Here is a 12,585-nt window from a genome sequence, read left to right on the forward strand (position 1 = left end):
GGGGTCGCCATAGCGGAACATCCTGTCCACTAATGATTGGCAGTGGATTTTTACAGTGCCGAGTTGCCAGCCTGATGCCCAACCTTCAAAGAAGGCACGCCCATTCACAAACACACCTACCTGCATGTCTTTAACATCACTCGACCACGGTGAGGACATGCAGACTCCACACAGAAGGCGCTCCAGCCGAGAATCAAAGTGAGAACATCTTGCTGTGAGGCGATAATGCTAACCACTGCACCACTTTGCCACATCACTGCTGTCACATATTTTCTACACTTTTTGATGACTGCCTTCACTGTGTTCCATGGTATATCCAATGCTTTGGAAATTTTTTGTACCCTTCTCCTGACTGATAACTTACAACAGTGAGATCCCTTTGATACTTTGTAATCTCTCTGCGAACCATGGCTTTTGCTGTAGCAGGCAACTGAGTAAATGTCAGGAAAAATCCTACTAGGACAGCTGAACTGTATTTGGGGTTAATCAGAGTCTCTTTAATTGTTGGCAGGTGTGTACCCAAGAAGACTGAATGCTGTAATTAAATAAAAAGGTGCTTCAACAAAGTATTAGTTTAAGGGTGTGTATACTTATGCAACCAGCTTATTGTACATTTTTTATTTTCTATATTTTTCCTCTAACAGATTTCTTTGTTTTTCAATTGAATTGCACAGGTTATAGGTCACATTAAAGGTGGGGAAAGTTTTGAAATTATTTATTGTGGTCTCATTTTTTATATCATAAAAACCTGGCATTTTAACAGGTGTATGTACACTTTTTATATCCACTGTATATATGTTTTTTTTTCAGTTGCTACCTGATTTTTTTTCTGCTTCTGGTTTGATTTACATTCCCGCTTGACAGCGATATGCTTCTGTTACACTAAGCAATGAAGTCATCTTAGACTTATTCTCACATTTCAAAACTTTCACTACATTTGGGCCTTGTGAAGCCAGCTGATATGCAAGAAGTTCCATGATTGCAGATCTCTACATGTAATCACTTTCAAGGAGGCCCATACCTCCTTCAGCACAGGGAATATGTAATCCTGGATGCACTGATTTTTATAAATCATTTGATGAGCATGAAGCAACCAATTTAAGTTTTCTAAAATATTCCGTACTAAGCTTTATTCACATTTGTTCTTTATTGTTGATCCATCATCAATTCCCAAATATTTATACACTCCCTCTTGCTCAAGTTCATTTGTAACACATTCTTGTCCCAAACTGATGTTTTCGTAGTGTTGCAGCTTTCCTGCTTTAAAGGTTTCTTTTGTACATTTATCAAGACAAAATGGCATTCTTATATCATCTGAAAAAGTTTTAACCACTTGCAGTTGTGCATTTAGTTCCTCATCTGATGAACTATACAGTTTTAAATCATCTACAAAATGAAAATGAGAAGTCTTTACACTTTGTTGTTATCTTTGATCCAAATTGTAGTTGTGACTAATCTGTTAAGCAGACTGCTTAATGGGTTAAGGCAGTACAAAAGAACAGTGGTGACATGGTCACCCTGGAATATCACCCTTTGAATTTTTATCCCTGGAATAATAATTTGTCCTCTATCATGGTTTAACTGCAAAGTTGTTTGCCACTGTTTCATGGTTGCTGTAATGTAATTGATCAGTGTATTTTGTATCTTATATATTTTTAAGCAATCTTTTATCCACGAATGTGGGATACTGTCAAATGTTTTTTGTAGTCTGTCCATGCCATACTTAGATTATTCCCCTTTTTACAGTTCTCCACTATGACTTTATTTAACAACAAATGATCCTTTGTTCCATATAACTTTCCTTTATTACCCCTTTGTTCTATTGCCATGATTGAGTTTTCTTCTAAATGACTATAAACTCCTATGGTCTGAAGAAGCACTAGTATTTGGTGTGAAAGCAATTACCTCATTAAACTTTTAACATTTTATGCTTCCAGTCATGTTTCTGTGCCTTGTTTTCTTCATTTATGTTTGTCCAGTTTACATTTTATATGCCCTCGGAAGGCAAGTTATTGGTTTATAGTTTTTAGGATATGCAGGTTCTCTCTTAAGTAGGAGCATTGTTTTTCCTGTTGTTAACCAGGCTGGTGTCTATTCAGAGTGAGCATATAAATAGCTCTTACTCATGGCTAAACGTTCACGCAAATATGTTAATACTTTTCCCAGATGTTAGGTACTGCATCTGGGCCTTGGATTTTCCAATTAGGAGCTTTTCTTAACTTTGTTTCAATCTCTCCAGCTATTACTTTACCCCATTTCATATCCTCTACATTTGAACTTTTTATTCTTTCTTTTACTTCTTCTATCCATTTAGCATTTTTGTTATGTTCCACAAAAAAACAAAAAACAAAAAAAACAACTTTTTTTTGTAATATTGCTATCTCTATTATCTGTATAACTCTTGTTTTTAACTTTGTAAAGAAAATCTGTATTATTCTTGGAGCTTTTCTCCCCAGGCCTCTACTGAAAATGGACATGACTCCAGCTAGACTAGCCCGGTCAACAAATGTAAAATAAATAAAAAAATAAATAAATAAATCTTCATAGATATTTCTCCAAAATCTATATATTTATTCTATTTTTGGTGGTATTTCAATTCCTTTTGCCTTCTTTACCAATTCACTAAAAAACTTTTTTGGATTACCAATAAATTGCTTATTTTGTACTTTTCCTTTATATTTATTTACATATCTTCTACGTTTTTCTGCCTGTGCTGATGTTTTTAGTTTATTATTTGCAATGCTGCATGATATATCCTGATCTGTTATAATACTGCATGTTGCTTTTATCACGTCTAGCTTTCTGAATATTTTTGTTGATCTCTTCCTTCTTCTGTACTTTTCTAACAGTGACATTTCTTGTCTTAATTGCTTTATAGTTTTCTTCTATTCGATCCTTCCATGATGACATTTGATTTCTCCCCTTGTTTTTCCTTACTACCCTGTGTTCTTGTAGCAAGACTTCATCTGTTATTAATTTAGCTGCACAGTAATATATTCTATTCACTTCTGTTATATCACACAAATCTCTATGGACAGTCCTAATTAGTGTGTTCATTTGTTTCATCAAACTTCTAACTTTTTGGGTTTTATTGACTTTCTGTAGTCTATTTCATTCATTGATCTTAATATGTCTCTCCATGTCTATTAAATCTAGCAACTCTTCTCTTAGATCATTTTCTTCTAAACTGAAGGTACATTCATTTGTTCTTCCTTTCCTGCAGGCATTCTATAGAAAGTTCCAGATCATCTTCCAGTGCCACATTCAGTTCAGTTTCATCCTGTGTCATCCATTGCTCTTTCATATGGGAACTCACTGACCTGTCACTCCACAACATTGACTGTGTTAGAGTTGCAACAGTTTCCTGTTCCTTCCCTTGCTTTCCGACTCCAACTGAACATTTGTACTGGTTTCCTATGGAAGATTCCAAAATATCTTCATATGGCGGGTAAATGCAAAAGACAAGAACAACTGGAATCCACAAACGTACCACGGAGCCCTTGTACCAGCAACAACAAGTAGGTAGTCTTAACGAATTTATTTATCACAAACGTTTTCGCCGCACAAAGGTGCAGCTTCCTCAGAGAAAACAAATTAACAATGAGGTAAAAGTGCACGCCCCTTTTATACAAAGCAAAAGGGAAATGACAACATGATAAGGTGAAACTCATTGTAGTAATTGGTAAACAAGTAGAAGCCTTCACAAGAACAACTTGTTCCTCAAAGAGAAAATGCAAACATTAATTCATGTTAGTAATAAGCATTTCACAGTGTGGAATGTTACCAAAGAAATAAACATAAAATTTAAAATGACATATTTAAAATTCTTAAAATATGTGAAAGAAATCATAACATTAAAGTAAAAATTCAACATAAAAAGTCATTCAAATAGCAACTCATAAAAAAGTAAGTATAATATGCAGTAATGGATTAAATCTTAGTAAAAAAGTAATGGTAATCCATTATAAGTATGAACCATAATGAGCAACTGTGTACCTTAAAGATATTATTGTATAAACAACAATAATAACTAAAATCTAGGCAATATTTAACATGAGAGGTGCTACAACAAAGGCACGTCACATGAAGTCAGAAACAAAAAAATTTGTATGTTTTAAAAAGGCTTTATGTATGCATAAGAAAGTAAGGAATATCTGCAAAGGGGGGTACTACCTTAAATAGCTCCTCAATTTGAGTACTGCTGAGATGTTACAGTTTTCGTTTAAACCCAGGTAGCAAAATGCGTCTAAACGCAGTTGCCACTCCAGTTCACGTACTTCTAAGAGTAGAGTTATTGGGCCTCCCCGGATGTTATTGGTCACTTGATCTATGGCCATAAACGAGAAAGAGTGCCCAGGGTGGTTGGCAATGTGTTTAGCCAAAGCGTTAACATCAGAGTTTTTCTTAATTGCATACATATGCTCATAGACACGGTCCCTAAGTCTGCGATCAGTCTTTCCCAGATAAAATGAGGGACAGCAATCACAAAGAGCCAGGTATACAACTGATCTACTTTCACAGTTGAGTGGAACTTGGATTAAAAACTTCCTGTCCCTTATAGTGTAGGTCTGCCCTACCTTCATTTTGTAACACCAGTTGCAAAACCACATGGGTACATCCCTGTGCCTGTTAAAGGTTTTTTTAGTTAGGTCCCTCTGTAGAAGTTCCTTAAGATTGTTGTTCCTCTTGAAGACAAAATTGGGACAGGGGCCTAGTTTCTCAGAGAGGCCAGGACTCCCCAAGATAAATTGCCAGTTTTTCTTAATCAATGCAGTGGTAGTCTGAGTGTTAAGACTAAATGTGTGGACGTAACTAATGGCAAAATCGCGTACATGGTTGGTCAGAGAGATGTCATTAGGAGAGGGGGAACACTCAATGGGTGACAGTAGTGTGTTGTTAGAACTAAGGTCAAGTAGTACATGGCTTTGCAAGATAGGTTTATAAACCCCGTTTATCCTTTTGGCTGTAACTTCAAGCCTAATTTCATCAATGAGATTCCTCGGGTAACCCCTATTAAGGAACATGTTACACAAAAGTGTGCATTCGTTCTGAAAGGTGTCAAAATCACTACACATTCTAACAGCCCTAACCATTTGGCCCTTCACAATAGATTTCTTTTGTTTGAAGGGATGGTGGCTTGTGAAGTGCAGGAACGAATTACAGTAAGTTGGCTTTCTGTAAACACAAGATGTGTAGGTGTTCCCTTCCTTTCTCAACTTTACATCGAGGTAATCGATTTCTACAGGTGAAAAATTAGAAGTGAATTTCAAGAAGTCAGTAGTACCATTTAGAAACTGTAAGAAGTCTACGGCTTCTGTGTCATTACCATGGAAGAGGATGAAAATATCATCCAGGTAACGTGTGTAAAATTTCACTGTCTGCATCCTTTCACTGGAAAAAAGGAAGTTCTTTTCCCAAAAACCCATAAAGAAGTTGGCGACTGAGGCCCCACAAGGCGAGCCCATCGCCACGCCTTTTTTCTGTAAAAAGTAATCCTTATCAAAAAGGAAATAATTACATGAAAGGACTATGTCCAAGACTTCTGTAACCAAATCAATTTCAGTCTGTGGTGCTCCACAGTCTAAGAGCAGGAGGGAAATCCATTCCACAGCTTCTTGGTGTGGAATGGAGGTGTATAAGTCAACAACGTCGATGGTGAGAAAATTATTCCCATCATCGAACGGAATGTTGTTGAAGTTGTCTAAAAAAGACCAGGAGTCTTTACATACACACCGAAGGTCCTTCAGGTATTTAGACAGGATAGTGTCTACCAATCTGGCGCTGGGATATGTCATAGATGATCTACCATCAACCAGCGCACGCATGGGAGGATTATTGACATCCTTATGGACCTTGGGGATGCCAAACATGACTGGAATTTTTGGCATAGAGATGTCGATGTAATTGTAAGTTTCTATGTCAATCTTACCCTGCAAGAACAAGTCACGGAAGACGCCCCTCATCATACTATGGGTACGGTGTATTTCATTGAGAGAAGCAGGGGAATAGGCAGGTGTGTTAAGGACATCAAGCATTTTTTCGTTATACAGTGAATTGTCCATAATTACAAGTCCACCCCCTTTATCAGGTTTGACTACTCGAACTGGGTAATGGCATAATTCATCTAAGAGGGAGACTTGTTCTTTAGTAATGTTATACCGAGGAGTTTCGGTATAACTATTACATGCCTTAAAGGAATGTCTTCATATGGCAACTGATCAGATGCTTCCCACTTCATTGGTTTCTCCTTAATTTCAGTGTCCATTGCAATATCCTGCTGTTACATTATCTGATTTAAGTTTTCTACACTGCATCCATCACTTCACAGGTAATCTATAACCTAAGGTTTTATTTCTTTAACTTCTCCATTACTAATCTTCTTTTCTGCTTTTTCTCTTTGTTTTCTTATTTTTTTGTATTTTTTTGTATTGTAAAATTTTCCATGTCTGGATACCTTTGCCTGTATTTCTCTTCAAATATCTTTGATGCTGCTCTTTTTGTATTGATTAGTTTTGTTTTCTCCTTTGCATAAATATTGCACCATATTAAATCTTTTTCTTTCCCATGTTCATATTTCTTCTTCAGATGTCTTCTGCTCCTCCTTATTTTGGCGGCATGTTGTTGGTTCATGCTGTGATACAACCCGTGTTAGACATTTTTTTAATTTATTTTTATTTAACATTTGTTTACCAGGAAAGTCAGATTGGGATAGACCCCAGTTTCAGCAGAGACCCTGGGGAGAAACACTCCAGATGCATACCTTTGAAGTGTAGCAGGAAACCAGGGCACCTGAAGGAAACCTATGAAAATGCAGGGATGACATGCAGACTCTGCACAGAAGGCACCCCAACTGAGAATCGAACCCGAGAACCTCTTGCTGTGAGGCAACACTGCTGATCACTTTAGAGCTACACCACCCTTCACTTTGCAAGTATTCTATAACTTCAGCTTTTTTTGTACTTGACAAATCTTCTGTTCTACATTTTTCCAAATGGCCCAAGGTTTCTTGGTCTATATAATGTTTTTCATGGAACTGTTGAATTAATGAACACAAATTTGCATTTGAAACTTCTGACAGTTTTTCTTGTGGAAGTATTTTTATTTCCTGCAATTCCTCCCTTAATCTTTTTGTATATCTCCTGCCTGAAAATTAGGGTCTATAGTAGATCACACAACACTTAAAAAAGCGAACAATGATTAATCAACGCTATGTAAGTGAAAGCTTACAATTTCAAACTGTCAGAACAACAATTTTTTTCCTAGGGGAAAATAAAATCGCTGTTCCAACAAAAAAAAAATTAAACCACTTTAAACATTACATTAAGTGGGGGGCTTTGCCCCTTACACCCCCCCTACTTAAATATACCAAGTCCAAGACTGCACTACAGTGCCAAAAATGGCAAAGTAATGAAGCGGCCAAGCAAATTCTTTACCAGGGAAAGAATTTGCTTAAAAGCCGCTTTGATATTTTGTCATTTCAGGCTTTTGAGTTCGACCAAGACACATTCGAAAGAATGCGTCTTTGGTCTTCTAATAAGGAACCGAAAATTCTGGGCTTCATACATAATACTTACAATACATCATTTCTTTCTTATCCTCAATAGTCCATGCTATCATCTGTATGGCTCTTTTTTGGGGTATCAGTTTTTATGATTTTTTTGTGGACTGCTACTTCTTTCTACAAAAATGGGAGTCATCCTCCTCCTAGGCCTGGCCTAGCCCCATTGTAGGAATGTTTCCATGTCTTGAGGATTCTACACTGTCATTTTTCCAGTCCTGGCACCAATGCAACTACCAGGATTGGGCACTTTTTTATCCTAGGTCTTGTGCACCCAGCCATCTTTTTTATTTTTTTATCCTACTTCTGATATATGCTATATAAAATACAGTCTAATATCAGTGTCGTCTTGGTGAGATTTTGCGAAAAAAGGGTCTACCTCATGAAGGTACTCACCAAGACTTGAGGATGAATTCAATTCCAGCAATACTACTCTCCTTACTTGCTGATATATCTTCTCCCCATTTGGACCCCAAGTTTGGGAAGACAGCGATGCTAGTGAAGGCATATACACATCCATAAGTTAAATGTCACATGTGGATGCTAGAGTCACAGTGCAGATGCTAGGAATTATAGAATAAAAATCCCTGAATACACATGGATGACTGCCCTCTCCCAGTGTCTGAGCTTCCCTCTGAAAAACAACTGAGAGCAAATACATAACAGTAAGAGATACAGTTGGACACTTGATTGTTTAAGTGTGTGTTGAGGTGAAACACGTAAACAGAAGTAAAACAAACAAACAAACAAACAGGAGTAGCGTAATTAAATACTGCATCAGACCAACTAGAGTCGTCTGAAGTATTGTTCTACTGCTGGATTTATGGATTCATGTCATCTCATTGAGGGACAAAGCAACAAGTCCCTAAGTCATTGAAACCACTTTCTGACATCACAGAAAGAAAACATAAATATTGCATTTGAAAGCCACAACCATATCTGTAACAACTTTCAATTAAAATGTACTCATAACCAAAAAAAAACATATCACTTCACTGCAATCAATGTACTGAGACTGACCTAGTGAAAAGACTATGTTTAATGCAGAAGGAAAACATACTGAACAGCTCTGTATGAATAAATATGATTATTGCTAATATAGACTGCAGGTATTGTGAAAAATGTGCTCCACTTTTTGAGAAACATATAAAAGACATGCATTCAAGTACAGACATCAAACAGTAAACATTTATTGTTATATTCAGTCCACTTTGGTCTAACTATGCTAGTCATTTTTCCACCAAATATGTATCTCCTTATGTACATTTAGTCATTAATTACCTCTCAGCCACTGACACAGAGACACAGACAAGCTATATCACTACTCCACAGCTGTCAGACATATCTAATAACTACTCATATGAACTTATTATATAATAAACACAGAGCTCTGAGCAGTCTTCTGATCGAGTATCTAGGTTTACATCCATGCATCATGCCAGCGAGTATCACTTCATTGACCTAAATATGGTTATCTATCTGGAGTTCAAACAATATACAAAGTGGTCCCCTGAGTATGGCATACTAGTCTTGTACTTTCTGAAGTTGTTGCTTAATTTGACTGAAATCCATTTATACATTTACTACAAGTTAAATTTCACTGAATTCAATGCTGAATTAGAATTAATAATACACCCATGATAAAGATCCTAATGTGAGTAAAATAACAAAATCACACAATTGTAAAACAGCAGGCTTTGCCACCACCACACTTGTACATAACAAATCCATGATCACAAAACTTTTGAAAATAGGGAATGCATATAATTCACTTCATCATTTCTGTGTGACGTCTAAAACACAGTGGGAGTGGGGAGTAAAGACACCCCCATAAATGCACTCATTGGGGCTTACGGCTTTGTGCCATGTCTTACATATAAGTTGCATCACATGATCTGTTTCTTGTCTCACGCAATGTTGGATTTTGATCACTTGAGACTTCACTGGACTGTAACATCAGTCATTATTGCTGTCAGGACACATATTTGAAAAAATAAGCTTTATTTACTTGAGTTTTAGTCAAAATAAATATATAAAAGTTGAACAGCTCACACTACTTGCTCTGATCAACAGGAATGTACACATTTGTTACCTCTAAAGTCATAAATATATTTGGGATATCATCCTTTGCTTCCTTCATCAGCAAACTATGCAATAAAAATGCCCTTAAAAAAGCAGCCCATAACAAAAGGCTTGGAAACAGCCCATTGTCTATAGCTGGCTGCATCATTTTGAGATCAGCCAAGTTAAACAGGTTTAGAGTTAAATGTTCTCTCTTTCTGTCAATTTATGTGTATGTGAGCTATATACTGATTGCTTTACTATTTTATTCTTTTACGACCACACTTTTAAGTCACCTAACTCTTTATATTTTAATGTATTTTAAGGACTGTATGCACGTGTACATTACTTTTTATTTTCCAATTCCCTTTTTTTGTTTACCATTGTAGTCCTATGTCAAAATAATGATGAGTATTGTCAATAGAATCTTGATATATCAGTTCAGTCCAGTGCCACTGAAATATTCTTACTATGTAGCGCAAAGGCTTTCCTTTTCCATCACTTCATATAGTCACTAATGTACACGGTACTGGGCTCTGTCTGCAGTCAGTCCACATCATACATAAATACTCATGGCGTGGCATTCATCTCAGTGATGTCTGTATATTCCATGACTTTCCACTGAGTGCACTATAAGGTATATTATATTAGGCTGTTCTGTATTTCAGCTATGTACAGAACTGCTATGTGTCTGATGTAGAATCAGACAGTAATTCTATGTATTTCCTGGGTTATGCACAGCAGGACTTGCCATGTTAAACTTGCAAAGAATTAAAATAACTGAATAGATATTCTTGGACTTACTCTAACAATGTTCCTAAACTGCCAGATTTCAAACATTTTCTCTCACTGCATTGTTACTGTGTGGTATGTTTTCATTTTTTATTGGTTTGTGCCTGCTTCACAAAATAATTTTTTTCCTTTCCCTTCCTACTACACACTGATAACTCGGATTACAAAATTGTGTTTGCAGATCATCATTGTTGCTAATTATACAAAAGCATGGTATTTATTATACATTGTAATACATAGCTTGCAATCTATTTATGTGTCGGTGGTGGCCATGATTTCAGCAAAATTAAATGGTAAAAAAAATGCTTTTATGTCTTTAGGTATTGTGGTCTATTTATAAGTAATTATGCTTTTACTGATAGCCCAAAATAAAGTTTGACTTTCTTCTAATTTAGGTTATCTTTAGCGTTATCAATGATTATTTACGTACAGTTCCAGCTTGTACAGCAGATATCAGCAACAGCATGAATACAGTTCTTGATGACATTTATGACTGCTTGAAAGAGCATTACAAGAAAGAGAAAAAATAAATCCTCTGTTTCTATCACCTAAGAAAGGAAAGCACCATTAAATTGTTTAGTCTTGATGCAATGGAGCTTCAAGTTTGACTTCATTACAGTGTTTTTGATGACAGCATTCTGATTTCTGTGCTGAAATGTAAAGCGTAGCTTATTTTCAAGGTGGTTGAATGAGTTTAGGATTCTGAAACCACAGTATCATGTAGTTGGCATTTTTATTAGAATATCAGAAGAAATGGAGTAAAGTAGGTAATCATGTTACAAACGACAGATGGACCGAACCTTTGGGATATCTGTTTTACTACTGCTGCTGTTTGCAATTGTCTGGCTTTTTTAAGGTGAGGCATATGTTGATTCCATCTGTATACATTGCATTGTACACAACTTACAGAGAGAAAATTAACATTGTTTGTATGTTCTTTAAGCTGCAAATGCTGATAAATACATACATAAAAGTTTTAGGAAACCTGTGGTTAACTATGTAGGAAGCACATGTGAATGTGTGTGTGCGTACATGTGCACACACACACAAGCACACACATGCATACTACATAGGCATACGTAGTTGACTTTATAACTTAGTTGTGAGGACATGAACTTTGCAAAATAGGTTACAGATTATTAAAGTATAAATATAAATTCTATTTACTGTTGGGTTTTACTAGGACTTTGGGGCTGATCTGGAATGGGTGTCCATAAACTAATTCTGTGGCAACTTGTTTGCAGGAGTAAAACACTGTAACATTGTAAATTTAATAATAAAATAAAAAGAAAATAACATAAACTGTTGTCCTTTTCCTTTCTTTACATACAATTGCATAGCAGACACTACTTGTTGACAAAAAACCCACATGAACTGTTTTTTTCACAAACATAACTTTATTATGTGTATTCATAAACATAAAATGCTCCATACTCATGATCTGTTATGAACTTTTAATAATGTAGAAGTCAATATATTATCTATTGTGATAACTAACATTCTCAAATCCACAGCAGATAACTCTTATGTAAATAATGCAACTATGATAACTTAAACTATGTTTCGTATCTGATTTTCTATATACACTCTACTTGGTGCAACTTGTCATGGAACCTTATTTGCATTTTTTGATTGATTTCATTGCCACGTCCTCACCACATGTACTTCTTTCTCAATTTTTCCAAAAGCCTTCGAGACATTCACTCTTGCTGGTGAGTGCAAGTTGCATACAATTCTTCACTTTTATAGGCCCTTTACAGCCCAGCTTTGTAAGAGGTTATGACTGGATACACTTTTGTATCGATATAAAAAACAAAGATCAGCTCAATATCCTTTTCCTATCTATTTATCTGTTATTTGTTATATTAACATAGCTGCGCATTATTTTTAAACAATCATAATTGCCATTCTGAGTCCACTGACTTCCAACATCTAAATATGGCAAAGGAACTGTACCATTTTACAGCATTATTCAACTTGTGTTCATTACTGTTGCCTGTATTTGCCACAACCAATTAGCTTGTTTGACTGTTTTCACCAGTTCCACATTCTCTTTTCACTACCATGGCTTAGCAAATTGAGAATGGCTTTAATATCAAAAGTATGTACCTCGCTATAGATTAAGTAGTGTGGCACAATGCCATCTTCTTATCACACTTTGGTACTTTGATGTT

The 12,585-nt window shown here is 36.0% G+C and overlaps 1 protein-coding gene across 1 annotated transcript in view; it reads left to right on the plus strand.

Annotated features, from left to right (window-relative positions):
* The window catches only part of LOC122804162 (myoglobin-like), a 49,417-nt gene extending 37,704 nt beyond the window's left edge, over positions 1 to 11,713 (plus strand). Inside the window, exon 3 of the mRNA XM_044073851.1 lies at positions 10,807 to 11,713. Within this exon, the coding sequence (XP_043929786.1) occupies positions 10,807 to 10,941 (135 nt within the window). The 3' untranslated portion in view covers positions 10,942 to 11,713. The remainder of the gene's footprint in view (positions 1 to 10,806) is intronic.
* The last annotated feature ends 872 nt before the right edge of the window (positions 11,714 to 12,585 follow it).

This window comes from Protopterus annectens, chromosome 6.part0 (genome assembly GCF_019279795.1).
Source record: "Protopterus annectens isolate FY-2018-M chromosome 6.part0, PAN1.0, whole genome shotgun sequence".
NCBI classification, from domain to species: domain Eukaryota; kingdom Metazoa; phylum Chordata; order Ceratodontiformes; family Protopteridae; genus Protopterus; species Protopterus annectens.